At 43.1% G+C, this 20898-nt stretch overlaps 1 protein-coding gene and 1 long non-coding RNA gene across 9 annotated transcripts in view; one reads left to right on the top strand and one right to left on the bottom strand.

Annotated features, from left to right (window-relative positions):
* ripor2 (RHO family interacting cell polarization regulator 2) overlaps nt 1-20898 on the top strand; it is a 74893-nt gene that overhangs the window by 7403 nt on the left and 46592 nt on the right. Inside the window, exon 1 of one of the 8 annotated variants that reach the window (XM_082522069.1) lies at nt 8854-9060. The exons of 5 other annotated variants lie outside the window; for them this stretch is intronic. In XM_082522069.1, the coding sequence (XP_082378195.1) occupies nt 8967-9060 (94 nt within the window). In that variant the 5' untranslated portion in view covers nt 8854-8966. Of the gene's footprint in view, nt 1-8853; nt 9061-12343; nt 12782-20898 lie in introns of those variants that run through there. 2 more of the 8 variants (XM_082522075.1, XM_082522071.1) reach the window with 2 other exon arrangements.
* Nucleotides 14852-20300, bottom strand: LOC309698038. Its single transcript, XR_014273987.1, has 3 exons — nt 19041-20300; nt 16673-16786; nt 14852-15987 (listed from the first exon to the last, which is right to left on the bottom strand). It is a non-coding gene; the product is annotated as an uncharacterized lncRNA (long non-coding RNA).

Below are 20898 nucleotides of genomic sequence, written 5' to 3'. Positions count from 1 at the left end.
TTCATGAGAAGGTGAGAAACGTGTCAGCTCGGGTAGTAACTGTTGGAAAAGTAATCTCCAGTATCAGGACTGAGACGACACAATACCAGATATTGATGCTTTATAGTTTCATGTGCATCTCATGACACTTTTTGTCTTTAATGTGCCCCCGTCTATTTAAAGGAACAGCTCGGTATTTTGCAAAAAGCTATTTTTCTGTTTTTCGCATGAAGAAAAATGTTAGTTTTTTAAAAACATATGCTTCATTCCCACAAATGCTGTGATGGTTCTGGTGCAGAATCCTGAACTAGTTTTCAGGCCCTGTAGCTCAGGAGATGGAGTGGGTGGTCCACTAAATGGGAGGAAACACCAACCTTCACATCCTGTAGTCTGAACACAGACGTAACCACGGGCAAGATTCTACACTCTGCTCCGATTCATCCATCAAAGCTTGACTGTGTGAGTTTTAGGTTGAAAGCACTTAGGCGGGAAAAAAATGGCTTGTGTGAATGTGACGGATTGAGGCGTGCAGGAAGAAAGTGTTTCGAGTGCTCAAATAGAGTTTGAAAAGCACTATAAGAACAAGTCCATTTATCATTTCCATCACAAAAAGGCTGGGTCCAGAGCAGGAACCAGTGATGTCAGCGGTTATGGGAAGCGGCTACTGCAAAAATTTAAATGATGCAGAACCTGCAGATTTTGTTGGCCATGAATGCAACTTCTGCTACGTAACATCAGGTTCTCAAACCTGTTGCAATGCAGGCTGGCCAAGGCAGAAGTGGCTCTGCAACATTATCTGCACCGACAGCGGGAAAAAACAGTGTACTTTTGACAGTCTTTACGCTAAGATAAGCTCATCAGACGATGGTGTTTCTTCAAATCTAGATCCTGGCAAGAAAACAAAACACATACTTCCCAAAAACTGTCCCTTTAATTCCAATGAAACTGTTTCCCTTCCTCGTTTTGATAAGCACATCCCTGCATCAGTGGCAAAATGGTCGATTACTCTCATTCACAGAGGCAAACGCCTCACATCAGAGCTTTACAAGTGCTCTCCCATGTTTTGTGTTTACACTGGCTTTTCTTAGCAGTTAAATTACACACTAACTGATTGGATTACACACACTAACACCAGCCCTTTGATACATTAATACATTTATCTTTAGGGTCCGCGCAGGCTTAAAAAGGCTCTTCTGCAGCTTGTCAGATGGCGAGTGGACGGGGCGGAGGAGGATATTCCGAGTTATTTCGTCATTTGGTGTGCGACGTATGTAAATGCCTCCATTGACCCACTTCTGACTGATACTCACCGATGGTAATGTGAAGTTCCCTTTGAACAGCGCTGCCAGGAGGTACACATGACTCTGTGCAACAAAGCAGCCAATCACAGCACACGGATTCATGTGCCGCTTGGCCAGCAGGCATGAGTGTGTTTATTCATAGACTCAGAGGAAGGTTGCACAATACGGATCACTAATATTTTCTGTTCTAATTAGCTCTTTGGATTAGCGATGGGCTTATTCTGTTGTTTTGTGTGTGTGTGTGTGTGTGTGTGTGTGTGTGTGTGTGTGTGTGTGTGTGTGTGTGTGTGTTTCATTTTTATTGGTGCCAAATGCAAATTTATTACAATTGTCCTATTTCCCTTCTCAGTCAAATCACAGTTAGTGAACCATTTGCATATCTTTCACATCTTTCCTATGCACACATCAGCGTTGTGTTGAATGCGCTCAGCGTAAAGTGTGTGACATTGTTCTGCAGGCTTGTAACGGCCCTCGACACCACAAGGGGTCAAACGGCGAATTCAGGGGGAAAGTAGGAGTTACACTTCTCAAAGCATGAGAAGGACCTTTTTCCTCCTGTAACGTTAAACCTTAATCCTAACCACAACGCAGGAAATAAGATTCGAAGAAGAAATCTGACAAAACGCTGGCAAAATTCTTCTTTCTTGGCTCCAGATATGAAGCCTGCTTTCATTCTGCTTCTGTCTAAAAATAAGTGTCCATTCATTTAGAAATAGCTGAGAATTACAAGCATGAAACTCATCACTGTCATCGCTTTGTAGAGTCTAATGAAAAGCATGGTGTGGTGTCTTAAACGCACAGATAAAAGCCAGATGAAGGAAGTAACAGACATCACAGCCCTCGCTACAACAGCTATAACAATACCCCAATGTGGCACTGAACTCAGAATTGCCGTTATAAAAAGGGAGTGTATGTGAAGTTTTGTTAGCTCTGCGCTTCACAGACGTTTCTGCCTCTGTGCTGAGCTGAATTATGACTAAAGGAGTGCTACTTTTAGCCTGGCAGCAGAAATGTCAGAGTGCCTGAACATAGCAGATACACAGCGACACACACGCACACACTCTCTCTCCTCCTTTTCCTGCCTCTCCTCCCCACTCACACACACTCTGTGACTCCAGTTCACGTCGTATGAATTAACAAAAAGCCTCGGTTAGCTTTGCTCACAGGAACAATGTGTTTCAAAGTACTCTGCCAAAAAGCAGCTGCTTTGTAGGGACGTGATAAGTGTGCTCACAGTGTGCAGATCAGCACATGTTGACCAGATTATACCCACTGTATTCATGAATGTTTGTCTTCTGTAAATCACTTTGTGATAGCTGTCTGTGAAAGATGCTACATAAAGTATGCAAAACTAAATTCTGTGTTTCTGAGTCGGAACACGTGAGAAAGTGTCACGTGGAGGTCTCTTGGCAGATGTTTACAGTGAGATTAAACCTTTGGACTAACTTCACATATATTATCATTGCCACCTATTTTATGTGTTACCCCCCTGTGTTTATTTGTGATACAGTGGCTGAAATGTGCAATCACAAAAATCAACATTAGGAGTTTTAGAGGCGTTTTTTTCACTTCTGTTTAATGTGTCGCAGTATTAGTAGAGAGAAATTTCTCAATCGCCCATTTAAAGAAAGCAGCTACTGCATGAACAGCTATCGCACATGCGTATTTATGTATAATGATTCAAACAGAGTCACGCTCATGAGTCCATGCATAATCACCTCTGCATGAACTCCCACCGGACCTGAGCGTTTCTGCTTAAAGCTCAAAGAAACTACAGTGAAACATCTTAAGTGGTTTTACACAGAGGCTAAGAAACAGTGGGTCCACTTTATACCCTTATCACCTTTTTCTATACATACATTCACACACACATGCGCAATCTACCTTTTTGAAGCCTCTCTGAAAAACAGAAAATTAGATTGCATCAGTAAAAGTGAACAGTAGCTTCTTTGAGACCAGAATAAACTCTTTAACTCCTTCTTTTCCTGTCATGTGAAGTCCAGAGAGTGATTATTGGTCTACTTCTGTGGCTGTGTGCAAAAACAAAGTAGAACAGAGCGGCACGTCTCAAACGGGAGCAGGCATAGCAGGACAGTAAAAATACAGTTGAGCGCTGGATCGATGGCGCCATGGATGGAGTAATGTGTTGGTGTTTGGTATTTAAATAAACCAGTGTTTGACTAACTGGGTCAGCTCAGAAAGCATGAAGAGAGGCTTTCAGTCACAAGTGAGGAGGGTTGTCGGTATCAGGGAGGCCTCAGAGCACCTTGAGTTAAAGTTTAGAGAACCACAAAGGAAGTAAGTCCTTCAAAATATCTAAATCTGTGAAAAAGTTCTTGCTCTCGTGCAGGAATGTTTTTGCATTGTTCCTGCTTCTTGCACAACAGGATTCATCCCTACCCTGACTGCAGACTGCTAATTACATGACAAAACCACTAATTGCTGACCTCACCAGCTATTGTTTGTTTGTTTGTTTTAATGCAGTGCAGTTTTTGAAAGCTGCCCGAAGCACAGTGGATTCTGCAGAATTTCACCGAGGTGAAAGGCAGGTGGAGCTTTGAGCGATAGCGTGAAGTGGCACTACCCCTGAAACCGTTTACGCCTTTGATGTAGTGTTTAAGCCTCCACTCTTTTAAGCCTTTGCCAGGGGGGCTTTTCTTTAAGGTTTGCAGCTAATCAACACCTGAGATTTTAAGGATGAACAAATAAATAGGAGCATGACTCGACACGCAGGCTTCTCTTAAAGGAACAATGTCTCAAGCCCCAGAATTGGGGACTCATTTCCATTGTACAGGAATTTCTCCTGCAACAGGAGGCAGCAGTGGAGGAACTGCATTTCTTTGGTAATAAGGACACAGGGAAAAGACAGCTGGACTGAGGTGAAAACACTTTTATCCACTGTAAAAGTTGAGGGTTGTGTGTTTTATGCAGCATTAGCTGAATGCACCTCATTGTAATGCGGTTAAGCAACAATATGAGAGTCAGAGGTTTATATATTACCACACAGCCACATGCTTAATTTCATTTCACAAAGTCATAATCAAATCACAGCTTCACATATGAGTACTGATGAGCTCTTATTATGTTATCATTCTGATGACATGAAATCTATCTCGCTTCCACGGTACAAGCTTTTATCTCTTTGCCCTGAGGGTGAGATGAGTGATGCACCCCCACAACACGAGCGCGCACACTTAACACGAGCCATTAGCATAACATACAGAGCTCCAGGAGAAGGCTGTAAGACTAGAAGCCTGGTCGGATTTCATAAATCCATTTTTCCCCTCTTAGCCTCTTGTCTGTACTTGCCTTGTGCAGCAGAGGAAACCAAATCCTTCCCCGCTGACATTGTGCCCGATGACAGTGGATCACGACCAATGAGTGGGGAGCAAAGAGGATATCGAGCCATGATAGCGCAGTGCCTAAAGCTGACTTCAGTTTTAGATAGTTAGCAAATTTTACGTCATTTAAACCAGCACTAGTGCATCAAGTGTTTTTATGATCTACCCCACTTTGTAGAAAGAATAAGATGCCGATAAAATACTGAGTGGTTCCAGGTGAGACTGAAGTGCTTGTGCGATGAGAGAGAACGAGACTGCAGAGAACAAGACCGAAAACTTCTGCAACATATAGTGCGCTGCACTTAGAGTCTGAGCTCTTTGTTGCATTGGAAATCCTTTAAGCCCATTTTAGATCTGAAAAACAGCTGTGCAGTCAAACCTGACTCAGTTAATGACTAGCTTTGTTTGTAAGAACTTGCTCAACTGCTTGTTAATGCAAATGTCTTATCAGCCGATCACATGGTGGCAGCTGAGTGCATTTAGGCATATAGGCATGTTCAAGAGGAGCTGCTAAAATTCAAACTGAGTATCAGACTGGGGCAGAAATTTAAATGCAAAACAGATGGCTGCATCTCCCTGAGCATCCTTTTCAAAGGGAGTTTTTCCTTCCCACTGTCACCAAGTGCGTGCTCCTATGAGGCTCATCTCATTCCTGGAGTTTTACCAATCATTTTTCTAGCGATTAGCATCAACCCTTAGCAACCACAAACCAACTGGTCAGGAAACACTCATGTTCCATCATGAAAGGCGGTTTTGGAGCTAACATTAGCTGCTCTCTTTAAATGCCCTCCTTTGCCCTGCTTGTGGCAGGTCTGAGTGAATCACTGCACCTTAGTGCTCTGGTTTAGCTGTACAAACTGAACACTTGATATGTAAGTAACATTTGTTCAGGCCTGTTTAGATAGATTTTTATCATTTGCCTCATGTAAGACAATAATACATATTTTTTAGGTCCAGTCTTTTCGGATGTTCTGATTTCCTCTATGGTTGTTGTTGTTGGCGCTCTTACGTTATGGCTTTGGCATTTACTATTTTGTTATGCTAGTTAAAGTCACCACTACCGTGGAAGTTGAGAATGATTTTGACTTAAAGCACTTTTTTCAAAATGTTTACACACAATATTATCATTTTATCACGGCACCATAATCGCGTAGTGCAAAATCTGATATCTGGGCTAAAGCTTGTCTTGCCAGAGCTTGTTTAAGGCAGTATTTCTGGAGAAATTACACAAGGAATCTCAGTATTTGCTATGATTGTTGCTTATATCGTCTGGCACTAAAATTATATTTGTTTTTGCTTCCCTTTTACTCTTCTTTATAGCATCAGAATCTGTGGCACTGGGGTCTAGCAGACAATACTGTCTTAATAATGAAAACCCTCATACCTGTGACTCACTTCACTGTTAAAGTGTGTAAGCTGCAATTGAAATTCACACCATGATTATATCAGACTTAGATGAAGAGTTTTCCCCGCAGCAAAAACAGAGAGTTCAGTCGGGCAGCACGGTGGTCAGACCAGGCAGTAATTTGGCCGATGTTTGTTGCTGTCTGTCAGCTTGAGCTGAACTTTTATGGGACATAAAGAGACACTCGACCCTCCCATGACTGCCAATCACAAACTGGTTTGTCAGGGATGCTATCAATGGAAATGCATATCTGTTATCAGAGCGAGTACGACAGGGGGAGCGGGCTGAGCTCGAGACTGATGTGAACTAACTCGCCCCGCCGTCAGACACACACATGCACTGAGCCATTCCTGTTTGAAAACTGCCTTGAAAATTCACACACTGGCAGTCCACCCACACACAAAACCTCCAGTGTGTGGCCACAGATGTCGTCTCTGTCCACGGGGATGCAACACGCTAACAGACTAACGTGACAGTCCTGCAGTTCATGCATCAGCGGCCGCTCTGTGTTGGGGAAAGCTCTGACCTGAGGGGACCTAGTGTAGCTGGCATATTACTGCTCCGCTCTACATCTCCCCTCTTCCTGCTTCTGACAGTTGGCTTCACTGACCTACTTTAGCCAGAAGCCTACAACTATTATTACTATTATTATTTTCTGCAGCTCTCACTGAATGAGAGGCGAGAGAAAAATTAAAAGAGCAGCAAAAACAAAGGGGACGTTTGATGGTGCAACATTCAGTAAGCCAGATGATGGAAGAGCAGAAATCTTTCTCTCTCTGCAGACATATCTCAGCCCTTTTGTTGCTCACTGATATTTGCACGTGGTTTATATGAAAGGCGGCAGTTTCACCTTTCGGTTTACAGTTCTCATGCGGTTACCATGGCAGTGTGTGCTGTGGTCAGCACTGGGCGTGCGAGATTTACACTTAGTGGTTTGGAACTACTCTCACAGTGAGGTAACTCTGTTTAGAGCATGGAGCGTAGCAGGCCACCCATGGCTCTTCACAGAGCAGATTAGCGCCTGTTATTTGGCACTGAGTCAGAGTGCATGTAATTTAAATGGACAAGGCACCAGTGAGGGTTAAGCACAAGCATAAATCCTGAGAAAATTACCTGGATCTTGCAGAGTTCTCTTTCCAGGTATGCCACCCATCAGGAAGAAGTAGTACAAGCTCACATCCACACCTAAGGCCCATTTAGACTCACTAGCTGACCTAACATGAACATCGGCTGGACTGTGGAGGTGGGGGGGGGATCAGGAGCACCTGCAGAAAACCCATGCAGCTGCAGGAAGCACCTGCAATCATCCAAAAAGGCTCCAGAGGACAAGGAGGTTTGAAACTAGAAACTTCTTGCTGTTAGGTGACAATGTTAACCGAAGTGGTATCATTCCACAGCAACATTTCACTATAAATAACAAATTCCAAACTAAAACAGTTCAAAATATATTTTAATGAAATGAATTCACCACTTACAGACGTGTTTTAAAACCAGTCAGTCACATTTCTTAACCATTTCTAAAGATGGTTATGTGGTAGTGTCTGCTAAAACCAGTAAGAAGCCTCGCTGCTGAATTCCTTTTCATTTGTGGAGCTTTTTAAATCTATACAGAGTCAGAAACATGCTCTATAACACACATCCACGCCTTGTCGGTTACTCTGACTGTGAGTTGGATGATATTGTTGACACACACATGCATGGGATGCCTCCAAGCCCCAGGGGGGCCAGGAGTCTACCTGCAACAGCCAAGCTGTCATTACAGACCAAAGCAGACAGGAGCCATGGAGCCATGCCTGTACACGGCCTGTAATTGATTCACCTCTGTACAGTACGTCTGACTCAGAGAGACGTACTGAATAATAGGCAGCTTTGTACAAACTTATAGCAGCTTTAAATAAACTTTATTCACAGTAGTGATAATACTTGTCAAAAATAAAGAACAAGATTGTGTTTTAAATAGATTTTATGATATATTTATGTGTGTGTAGAAGACATTGAAAATGAGGTATGGGTCCCTCTGATGGGATGCAACCAGTTGCCAAGCCACCCTTGGCCGAGCATATCCCCAGCATGTCGTACAGTGGAACAGATCCAGAAAGACGTGCACTACTGTGGCAGCGCAGAGCTGTGCACAAGAACTGCACAGGAACAGGTTGCAGCACCTCGTTTTGGTGCCTTTGTCCACTTGGATTTCCACCGAGATTCAGACCAGAGATAATTCTCTCATTCACATGCATGCCAGCATCCAGTGTGTCAATACCCTAATGATAGTCTATACACAGAGGGGTTTTTTTGTGCAGTAAACTGAACCAATTCTGAGGTTTATGAGTGTTGCTGATTGTTCCAATCAACCGGAACTGAAAACTAGCCACAGAACATGTTTGATGTACTGAGAAATGGATTTGAAACAAAGACTGAAACATATTTCACAACACAAAGCTTGAGTTTCCCTTTTATATAACTTGCAAAGAGCAGAAGCTTCAGTAATGTTGTGAGTTACACTCGTGGTTACCTATTAAATCTGTGCATTGTTTGGGCAGCAGTAAAAGCAGCTGCATATTTAGAGCACATAAATAAATAGCAAATAATAAAGCGTGGTTTTAATGAAAGTAGAGCTGCTGATGTCGTAATGGGTGTTGGATTCAGAGGAGAAAAATTCAACAATGATTCGACCTAAACGAGGCAAGTAATCTGAGCATAGGCGGCACTCAGCCTTTCAGTCACACACATATCATCATCAGCTGTGCCTGTACATCCTTTAGCCTTGACCTCCTGGCTCTTCAGTCATGTGGTCTTTTGAAATCATCGTGGCTTTAGCAGTCAAATGCCGTTAAGCAGAGATGAGGGAATATGGGAAAAGGATCAAGAAAAGAGTAAAATGTAAAATAAAAAAGTTTGAATGAAGTAGAATCTGAGCTACAGAGAGAGACAAGAGTTTCAATGCTGCGCTACAGGCCGAGCAGGAGACTGAAGGTGGTGAACAGCAGCAGCGGCGGAGGTTGGTATGGAAGGAAAGGAGCTGTGCTGCTGGGAGGTCAGTGGAAGTTCTTCCATTCATAGTTTGTGTATATGAAAGGGTGTGTAGGTTTATGTGAACAGGGTATGCACCCACGTACGCTTGGCAGCTATACCCACACAGAAACAAGGTTTTAAAGTCAAAGAAGTCAGGAGACGCTGGCAGCCACCATAACAAGTGTGGAACAAGTATGTTTTAAGTGCAGTTTAAATCAGGGAGGGACTGACAGAGCTGGAGCACACCAGAGAAGGAAGGAGAAAGGAAAAAGCACTTCTTTTTTTAAACCTTGATTGAGGGCGTTATGTAACTGTTCCAGCTCATTTGTTTGCTTGTCTGCCTGTTTGTTAGCAAGATGACTCATTAAGTTCTGGACAGGTGCGCACGAGCATTTTACCTGAGGTGTTTTGCTTGGCAGAACTTCGAAGGGACAAACTTTTTAGAGCAAGTTGATTCATTAGCAATATAGGATAATATATTAGACAAAAACTGATTCAGATCCAGATTTTCCTTGATTGTGTAACTCAATTTGCACATGTGGAGGAAATCTTTAGCCTTAGTTTAGGTATGCAGGCTTTTTTTAAAAACATATTGCTAGATGTGTGGTTTTGTTTGTATGTAACTGGTCTGCCTGGTCTATATGTTGTTCTCTTTGTGGTGTGCATGTACACGGAGGTAAATATAGCTGCTGGTCAGGGGCTGTTGATGACAGCCATAATTACAGGCTGGGCTGTCCAACAGCTGAGAGGAAGAGAGAGAGTGTGTGTGTGTTAGTGCTAATCGAGGAGCTCATGGAAACCAACTCTCTGGCTCTACTGGACCTGAGATTTAACAGCAAAATGCACAACACAAAGTACGAGCAAATAAAAATGTACTTGCTGAAAAGATGATTAAAAAATAGGGATGAACCGCTCGGCCACAGTTAGTGTGAAAGACGAAGGCTGAGTAATGATCGTGTTTGAGGTGAGTGGCTGCATTTATCTGGCAGGCTCAGGTGGGGAAAGTTCGCTGACAGCAGAACATATGGAGCTGCTAATGAGGAAGAGATGCCTTAGGGTGATAAAAACAATTCAGAAAGTTAGCATTATGTCGTTAAGCCAAATGGTGGCTTTATGGCTTCCCTTCAGACATAAACACTTTAAATCATCATCTGACTTTTAGCAAGAAATACAATAAGGACATTTCCTCCAAGTCGTTCCTCTAAACCTTTATCCGTCTTTCATTCATCCCTCCTCTCTGTCTGTATCTGTCATCATCGTTATGCAGCCTAATGGCCGGCGTATGCATTTCCCATCAAGTAGAAATTAAATCAAGAATGACTTTGACGATTTGAGTCACTTTGTCAGCTCACTTTACAGATTCACAGTCATCTCATTTCTTCTGTTTCCCTAAAGCTAAGTTACATTCATGTCATGTCGAAATCACGCTCCACAAAAGCTGTCCGTAAGGTCGATGGCTCAACAGGCTTTGATTTATGACTAAGCTAGCCTACTTTTGTCAGATTATGAGTTCTGTGGATTTCTCTGCCTTTTTATCGATGTTTTAACAAGGAACTAATACACTCGGTGAATCACAGCTGAGCAGTCTGTGATCACAAGTGAAAGGGTTCCCCTTCCCGCTGTAACTACTGCAGGACGCTGGTGAAATCAGCGATCCGTTCAGTTTAAAATTCTGCTCATAAAGATTGATTTGGGCATGTGTTACACTTTATTGCACACTTATCCAGGAAAGGATTAAAGGACAGCAAACCCAGCTTTCCCTCCAATGCACTGTACAGCTGGCCGATCAGCAGTCCTGAAGACGGAAAGATGTGTTTTAAAGGTGTTTCTAACAATGTTTAACCACCTTATGCATCTCTGTAGCCTCTTCTTGATTCTTTTAGACCTTGTGCCACTTATATCTGATCACAGCTTCTCACCCTAAAGAGCACCTTTGGCCTTTTTTTAAGAAAAGACAATTAATTTAACACAAAATTAAAGAAACTGACCAATTTCCAACCTGCATGAAAACCTCATGAACCCACCCTCTAAGATTAATCATATCGGTGAGTCTTTTTAAAAGTCCCTCTCTCTACTAAAAACCAAGCTGATGGATTAAAAGGGACAAGCCATTTTCTGCTCCCTTTGCTTCTTGGAAGGGTGAGCTGAATTGGATTTGTATGGACTCAGCGGAACAATGTATCCACTTATGGAGGGCAATTATGTTGGCAGGAGCACTTCACGACGAGTCGCTCTTCATAAGTCGTGCCACAGAAATGTATTTTCCCTCGGCCTCAAATAGCAGCACCTGCGCTTCATGCTGTTTGTAGCTTCTAAAGATGGAAGCGTTTGTCTTCTTCATGGTTCCCTCGCATGTAATTCGGTTAGTTTGCAGCTTGCTTTCCAAGGAAAAGACCTCCCAGCAAACCCCTATTGAGGCAAACAGGCTGACGAGGTGATTTGGAATAATCTGTTGGTGCTAAGATGTACATTCACGGGTAATTATATAATCAGTCGTACAACCTGACAATAAGAGAAATGAAACAGCGAGGCACTGGTGAAATGTTGCAGAATGAGGCATGAAATTATTTTAATTCCTTAAAGCTATGAAAGCTTCCTAAACATGATCCCACTGCTGTCCAGAGCGCACATGGAGATAATTCATAATCTAACTCAATACATTGTTCTATATTTTCTCTAATGTGAGTGTGCATGAACGCATCCCTATTAGTGAATGGTTTATGAAGTGCAGATCATATCCTGTAGCTGATAAACCTTTACAAACAGCATGTTTATGAAGGTCTTTCCTTTTAATTGCACATCACTAGCTTGGCACATATTTATTACACATATTTATATATAGAAATAATAAAAATGGTCATTTGGACTATTTATAGATCAAAATAAAAGAGAGACACTCCAAATAATTCCTCAGAGAGGGAAAAATGTTTCCTATTGGCTCCCAGTCTCCCCTTATTATCTGTGCCAAGTTTTTATTATCTACACTGTACACAGCAGATAAAACAGGGCAGCTTCACAGCATGCTGAGACATCAACCAATGCGCGTACAGTGCAGTAACCCTGTCTGATGTCTGTATGAGTGTTAGCTTGTAGATTATAGCCAATAAAAAGCACCAAAAGAAGTCTGCAAAATTGTGCAATAATATGATCTCAGCTGATATTGGCCACCTTTTGCAGGGTTATCAAGGTGAGATATTAAATAACAGAAGTATTCAGTCTTTGAAACTCACGATAATACAGCTCGTTCATTTTCGGAGATGGAGACAAAGGGAGAGACGCGTAAATGAATGCACGTACGGGCACCCCCACCGCCACACGATGGAGTTGGGGGTCATTCTTCAGCCGTGGTTAGGGTACAGAAAAGATCGACCCCGCCCTCCCCGTGACATCCTCCGCCTCTGATTGGCCGTCGCTGTTCAGGAGGAGCGCTGCAAACACAAACTGGAATGTGTGAGTGGGCTCAGTGTTTGCTCTGGTCGGAGCCGCGACGACTGTTCGTCGAGGTGGGGGGGGTGAAAAATAAAGCGACGATCATCCATCACTCAACCGGGCAGCTGGTCCGTCTCTCTGGGAATGAGATTTTCTGAACTGTCACTGAATCGGTGCTAAAACCCTCCGCGCAGAAAGCGAGAAATCACTTTTGTGTTTTTTATATATATATTTTTCTTACGCATGGATGGAGAGGCGCAGGTAGACGGTCGGAGACGCCGCTGAGGAGCCGCTGTCGTGAAGTTTTTCCAGAGGTGGGTTGAAGCATTGTTCGGTGCTACTTCACAGAGGGTTAAACCGGGAACAAAATAGGCTCGTGGTTTGGTGTGGTGCGCTCATTCAGGGGAACTCCTCTTTCCCCACTGTGGAGGAAGGCTGATTCCCCCGGGCACTGGGTTAGTGGATCAAGGCAACGCGTGAATTGATTTCACTGAGGATGGAGCTTAGTGGAGGATAAACGTACGGAAGCCTATAATAATTTCATTTTCAACCCCTTACATAAATCTCTTAGATCACATAATTAAACTTATAGAATAATAATTTGTTTTGGGGGCTTCACGCTTTTCTGAAAATAAACAACTTCAGGAAATTGAACTCCGACACTGTAAAACGGAGAGTATATTTAGCCTCGAACATGTGCGTGCGCGGCTCTTTGTGTCATGTGTCACTCTGTTCTTCTGACAGATGATCCGCTGTGATCAGTGTTGATTGGAAGCATGCAAACTAGGTTTAAAATTGTATTATCGCAGCATCCACACGTGTTGGGACTCAGTGCAAGTGAAATGCCAGAATCAGGCCAGTGATTTTTACAAATGCATCTCCGGGTTTGTTGGGGATGAGGCAGGGTCATAGGGCATCCATTGTCCACTGAAACCACCCACGGTGGATCTTCCAGCTGAACCAGAGCAGATAAATGGAACAGCAGCAGCGCTGAGGAGGAACTGTCTGTGAAGTGAGCCCTGACTGTTCTGTCAGAAGACATTGCCAGTAGTTAGCAGGTTTCTACCTGCCAGATTGCTGCTTCCTGGGCCCTCTAACCCAGAGGGATGCATGAATTTCCTCGAATTTTAAAAATCTAGCCCTGTTTAAAGGCTTTCCAACTGAGCTGACGTTATCTCTTCAGCTGCGTGTCCTCCAAGTTGATCAAAAGGTTCTTCAGGCAATCAGAAGTCTTCAGTTCAAAGCCATCTCCAGCACACATATAAATAACAACAAAACAACATGAAAATCGGCTGCCTATAAAACCACGCAAACGTCCATCCTGGCTGCTCATGCCGTTTCTGAGGAATAGGGCTTTCTTTTTTTTTCCAGGGCTAAATGCTCTTTCAGTGCAGTGCCAGGCTGACTTTGATATGGTTAAGTGGAAGTGCTTTGCTTCGCTGCCAGGCTGTTTGGGCCGTGGTTAAGCTGTTTGAAGGGGGCTGGAGACGAGGGGTAGGGTGTTTGTGCCAAGCTGAGATGGGCTGCGGGGATGCAGGACCAGCGTCTGTTCCCAGACTCTCACACATGCTCCCCCCCTCACCTTCTCTCCACTTTACCACAACCAGCTTTTCATTCCCCGCATCTGCTGCCTCAACCGTCCCTCCTTTTTCTCCCCCCTCTCTCTCTCCAGCTTTCACTTTCTGAGTCTCACACATGCAGGGGCAAGCACACCCACATGCACTCATTTCCTTCTCTTTCTCTCCAAAAGCCTCATTAAAGGAATTATGACTGTGTGGTTTGGAGGAAATTCAGAGGCTCTGTCATTTTGTTGGGTTTTCCCCTCAACTACCAAAACACAACACTGCAGCGTTGGTGTCAACTAAGTGGGACAGCTGCCAGTTTCACAGAGCCCAGAGATTTATTAGATGTCACTCTTCTTTAAATCTGACCAGAAGTTCAAAACCCAAAGATATTCAGTTCACTATCAGATAAAACAAGGAAGTATGTTTATGGTTTTGAAGCCGTTTCCAAAGAAAGTTTGGCATTGTTGCTTGGAAAAAAATCTAACCATCTCAAGTTAGTGTCGATCATCAACATTATTTTTTTATTGAGCAGCAGCCCTCTAACACCATTTCAAAAATCGAAACCAAGCCCAAACTCTTGGCAAAGTTTTTAATTTAATTGCTGTTAATTTTAGTAAACTGTAATTATCTTGTCAACTTATCAAACCATTCAAATAAGGTTTTGAAGTTTTGTTTGTAGTGCTGCAGAGAATATTTCTTTGTGATGGTTTTTTTGTATCGTTATGAAGATACTAAAGAAATATTAGTCATAAAAACCAATAAATCTGATAATAGGTTGTATTTCAAAACCAAAAGAGAGAGCTAGTTTACTACATAGACTGTATATAGATGATGTAACTAACATGACATCACCCATTTGTTTAGAAATACTGTTTTGAAGCTTCAAATTTGAAAATCTGGACGACTCAAACTTGTATTGGTTTGTTTGTTTGTTTGTTTTTATGAGTGTCTGTAAGTGAATGAGAGGCTAAACCTGGCAAGTTATCAGCAACCACTAGCTAGCTGGGCTAACAAAGTCTGCGTGTTACTTACTGTGATCTAAAATAAGAAGTTAGTTTCACTGAGACAACAGCAAACACAGGCTACCCTAAGCATCCACGTTCTGGATAATGCCAAACTTTAAGCTTTATGCAGTAAAAAATAGTCACCCCTGTACAGTTATTAACAAAGTGATCATTCAAGTGGTCATTTAAGGAACTACATGTTTCGGCACTTGTTCATTGGCTTCTTTTTCAGCTCTGGGATCACTTTCATACTTCAGGGCTAAAAGCAAATCTTCTTTAAATCAACGTATTGGTCACTATGCTGATTTTTCTACCATGGTGTGACCTCACTGACCGCCTCATGTAGATACTTCAACAGAAGCGCATTATGAAGGTTATGCAAATGCCAAAACAGGATAAGCATGACCTGGTAGTCCATTGTGAATACAGTATTTTAGTGCTTTTAAGTCTATCAGCGTCTCACACATGGCGCACTTGACCTTTTTCTTCCTAAGTAGACCCACTTGTACTTCTCAGGAATATTGCTTGTGTGTGTGTGTGTGTGTGTGTGTGTGCTTGTATTCACTGCATGCACCTACATATGTTTTTCCATCTGTGCGCATATATGTGGTTTTTTTGGGGGAAACGAAGGCCTTGCATTCTTACAGGAGGAGTGCCTCCTTGAAGTTTTCACAGCTGATAGTTATTTCTTAAGGACCGTAGGCTGCAGAAAGTTAAAGCTCTCCAAGTCCCAGTGGAAGGAAATGAATCCAATTGGAGTCTTTTGACGCTCCGAACGCTCTGAAGAAGTTTGATATTGACGACGACTTGAAGAATAAAGTCTCAAAACTCCTGCTGAGTTCATCCTGACTTCCATTTTTAACCTGCGTCTGGGAAGCTGCTGTGATACAAACCGTGACTTGCAAGAGGCAGATTTTTTTTTCCGGTCCTTTGATGAAATTTGAATGCTCCCTGTGGAGAAAATGTGTCATTCTGATCACTGGTATACTGTAGATGACAGTTGTTTTCAGAGCACATCCAGTCTAGTGTTATTTTAGTAACAGAGTCTCTTTGTAACTTTCCAAAGTTTAGCAGAAATGTCTGTTTGTGTAAAGAGCTTCATCACATGCTGAGCTAACTGAGATAAACCTCCATTTAGGATGTGGAGTGAGATAAAGCTGCCAGCTGTAAGTCAGAGGTTATCTCAGGATGATAGTCTTATTAGGCTGTTCCAACATGCCTGGCCCTACAATCACTGCCTCCTCAGAGGGGGTGTGTGGGAGGTTTTTCATGTTAGCTGGGAACTCTGGTGTCAAGAAGGTGGGTCATAAGCTGTTACACTGGGGTTAAGTGGTATGTGGAGGGAGTGGAGGGTTGACTGAGGCAGAGGGAAGGGATCAGCTGGAAGGAATGAGGAGTGGTGGAGGGTGATGGTATCCTCGGGGAAGGTGGGCGGGGTCAGATGAGATAAGAGAGGAACTTTAAGTTGGACAGGAAGAGTCACTACTGGAGGTCACTTTGATGGTGGTTACACCACGATTAGCAGATAGACTTTTTTTTGAAAAGTCGCTCAGTTATTGATGTCGTATCGCTTTACGTTTATATTTACAATTTCATTTTTGACTAATTATTTATTTTGCAGAACTTAAATACTCACCAGCCTCAGCTGGACGTCCTGCCAGATCAAACATCGTGAGGTAATGATGCCTAAAATGTCACTGACGTCTAGGTCACTCCCTGACAGCTTTGATGGGTGTCCATCCTGGGCTTTCTAGGAAGGGAGAGCTTGTTTAGAAGAATTTCATGTACCACAAGGTGGGATTGTATACTTTCACCTTAAAATGGACCTGCTATACTTTTTCTTTCTTCTGTCATATAAAAGGATGGGTGTCCTTAAGGTTTTGATGGTACTAGTGCCCGGTAGTGTTGGGCGGATCGATCCAAATATCGACTGTATTGATACCAAGTCGGTATCGGTATCAGATTGATACTAGCCTGGTGAGATCGATTTTTTACTTTAGGTTCCGCTCCTGTTTGCAATTCTGTGGTTTCGGCAAAGACTAAACAGCCAGGTCACCGGACTCGCCGCTCCTGTGTCAGCGCAGAGCAGCCACACCCCCCCCCCCCCCCCCCCCCTCTTGTGTTTAGATGTTGCCGTCACGTGACGTGACTTAGACGCACAAAGCAAACAAACAAGCAAGTTGCTCGCTCAGGTTCATCAGCACAGAGAAAATGCAACAGAAGAAAGAAGAAGAGTAGCGCCCTGTGGCTGTATTTTCAAGTCGAAAATGAGACAGCAGCAAAATGTGGGATTTGTAGAAAGCTTGTCAGGTAAACACTACCAATTTATATAAACATAAAAAAACATATAAAATTATTTATGGAAAAGTATTGGTATCGGCGATACTGGCCCATATTTACTTGGTATCGCACCGATACCAAAATATGCAGTATCGCACACCACTACTTATCAGTAGTAAGAAATTAAGAAATTCGTAATTTCTCCAATACCAAATGCCATAAATGGGGGTTAATACTTATACCCATTTAATTCCGCTTTTCGCAACCATAGATGACTTTAAGAAAATCTGATCACAGAGCCGCATTTGTTTGATTTAAAGCACAAGAGGATGATTGTTGGACACCGTGATGGTCTGGAAGCTCATAAAAAATATGGAATATAACATCAATATAGTAAAACCTTAATCTTGTGTAGCTTTTAGTCAACTGTATTAAAAGCAGACATGCTGCATTAACCTTTTTATATAAATAATACGATCAGCGTTCATTGGTTTGTGTCTGAGGGCCTGATGGGAGTTTGAGGTGGACACCACGGCCCCTCTGACAGTCTGCTTCATTACAGCGACTCAGTTTTTGCCTCCTGTGACCATTTTCAGTCAGTGTCACAGCAGCGTTTGTCTTTTCTTTCACTCTGCTTCACTCGTCCCTCTAAGAGAGACACTGAAACCAATGCTGGCTTATTAATGAGCGGAGCTACAATAAGATTAGCCTATAGAATTGCTACAGAGGACTGAGCTGCCTAAAGACACATCAGAGCTCTTTAGGCCAGTGTTGAGAACAGTGCAGCTTAAACACAATGACTGTGGATAATAGTGCAGAAGCGCCAACCTGTTATATCCCATTAAAGTCACAACATACACACAAACACACAGGCTTGTGTGTACTTTTCTTTGTATGTTTTTGTTTTTCTCCTGACCACACGAGTAAGAAGTGGTGATGTATGAAAAATGGAAAACCGGAACAATTATGTGCCGCTAATGGACCTAATAAGTGTCCAGCTCTGTGTGTGTGTGTGTGTATGTGGGGGGGCATCAATCAGGCTGAGTGCTTGCTCGGCATCCCTTTGGGTTTTCCATCTATATTATTGTGTTTTTCTATCAGTTTCCCTCCATCCCTCCTTTCTCTGGCACTTTCTCCACCCTCCTCCACCACATCTATTTACCCCCCTGTCCTTTCTGTGCCCTCCTGCGTAGATGCAGATGAGGAATTTATGGTAGGGTGTTTGAACCCATTCTCACCCCCTCCTCCTGTTGTTTCTGAGCAGATCAGCTTGGCGTGTGTCTGTCTGAGGTAATCCTCCCCCACATCTGCGTTACTGTTCTGTGAGGTGTGCACCACATGCTGCATGCTCTGCACGAGACGTCATGGGAGATCCATGATATCAGACACACTGGCACACACACACACACGCACACACCTCTGGCCGCAGCAGTTGGTAGTAGCAGCGTTATGATTGTCATAAGCGTTTTAGCGTCCTAAGCTGATAATCTGTCTGTTTTGGTGTTTGATGTGCTTCCTCTGCAGCAGTCCAGCAGCTGGATGACACTCTGTTGGTTCACGTCTGTGTGTGTGTCGTGATCTTTTCATGTCTGGGTCTTTGTTTTGACAGCATGACAACATGAGGCTAACAGATTGGTGGCACATCCGGTGCCAGCAGTCCTGACAGTTTTCTTCATAGTTACTGATAGAAAGTCGTGCATGAGCTGTCAGCGTTTCTGGCCTACCAGGGTGATGAATCTCTCAGCTGCACTTGTCTTCTCTGCCTCCTGCCTCCAGTCTTTGCTCGTTGGTGAGCTATCTCGCACCCTTTTTTTCCCGCATGCGTGTGATTACATCTTGTCACAGACATCTTTGCAACTTAAGGCATCCTGAAGTGGGCGTTTCCATTACTCAGCTGCTTGAGGGCGTCTGTGACACACAGCTGTGCGGTGACAGATGACTTAAGAAGGTGAAGAAGGGGTTGGAATGTGTAACTCCTTCGTCCTGAGGGGAATCGTTGTAAGGATGACTGAAACCTGCTACTCAAAATACGTTCAGTGTGGTAATGATGTTTTTTTGACATTACAACAGCTGAGAATGCAGTTATCTTTGAACTGATTGTTAAAAATCTATTCAGCATTTTAGGAGAACTGAACTGCACACATGGGGAGGATAGCTATGGTTTTAGGAAGAAAACCAGGCTGGAAGCTGAGGGAAATCAAGTTGGATTATGGGAATTGTGGGATCTGATAATCCCGTGGATGTAAGAAAATACTGGCATTACATACAATATCTTTCTCTGCAATATATATTAGGAGATTTTTTTAACTCTTGCTGCAATAGGACAGGAAAGACGTGCTGTAAATGGCCTCGGGGTGCATTCAAGCCCAAGGCCTCTGCATTAGCTTTATCCATGGCTTTATCACCCGCTCTACCCAGTGAGCTAAACCAGCGCTCCTGCTTTTAGTTTACTTAAAATCATGACTTGCTTTATAGATTTAAAAAATCAATCAGCCTTCAGAGTGTTTCATCTATGCTCATGATTCTTACAAGTCTTTCAGACTGCGATTGTTGCAACTCTAGCTCAGGAGGTTCAGCAGGTTGTCCTCCAGTCTGGTGACTGATCCTCGGCTCCTCCGCTCTGCATGTCTAAGTAGTGTAAAAGTTCTTTAAGTGGTCAGTGGCACCATTTACCATCAATTAGAGCTGGGCGATATATCGAGTTTTTAAAACATATCGATATATTTTTATACGAGATATAAGATGTGACAATATCCTTTATATCGATATAGTCTATGTTACGTTATAATTATAGTTGTGGAGCCGCAAGTTTGCCTCTCTTTCGTCCACTTTTGTCTCTACGCAACGTTACTCCGCCTCGCCTTCACTGAAGACAACTCCCCCTCCTCCCCCATCGCTTCACGTGCAGGCAGCGACAAGACGGACACGGCAAATCTCCGTTAACGAGTTACTGCGCATCGCCCCATGCGTGGGGCTGGACGGCGTCAACGAGCTAAACATGCTAACGAGCTAACCGCGCTAACGAGCTAACAGCGCTAACCCTAAAATCCTTTCATTTTCTCAAAAGTTGACAGCGCGCCTTATGTATGAATTCTGGTTGTGCTTGATGGCCGCGAACCGATTTTATGTGGTACACGGCGCTCAGCAATCTGTCACAAATGTTTGAGTACGACTTTGGTAAGCTACGGAGCTGCACCGCTTGATAGATTGTCGGCGCATTACGGCTACCGAGGAGCTTCGCGGAGTGATACGTACTGTGCATCAACGTAATATTACCGTACTGTGTGTGTATAAGGACCATAAATGGCACCTGTAAGAGACGTGGTTATGAAGCGGATTTCAAACTCCAGGCTGTCAGTCACACAGCAAAACTTGGGAACAGAGCAGCTGTGAAATCTGTCTTTGTTATTACGCTCAGCGTCTTTTAGTTTATATTTTGACTGCACAATTGTGAGCTCTTTGTTTAGCACAAAAACAACCTTGTTTTCTCTTATTTATGGAGCATGATTATTTAATGAATGCTCATAATTTAATTTTGAGTAATTTTTCATGTACATCTGTGCTGTATGTTAATAAAAGTGC

Source organism: Aulonocara stuartgranti (assembly GCF_965226115.1).
Source record: "Aulonocara stuartgranti genome assembly, chromosome: 22".
Classification (NCBI taxonomy): domain Eukaryota; kingdom Metazoa; phylum Chordata; class Actinopteri; order Cichliformes; family Cichlidae; genus Aulonocara; species Aulonocara stuartgranti.
Note: the sequence above shows the minus strand (reverse complement) of the source record. Positions and strands in the feature narration are given on the sequence as shown.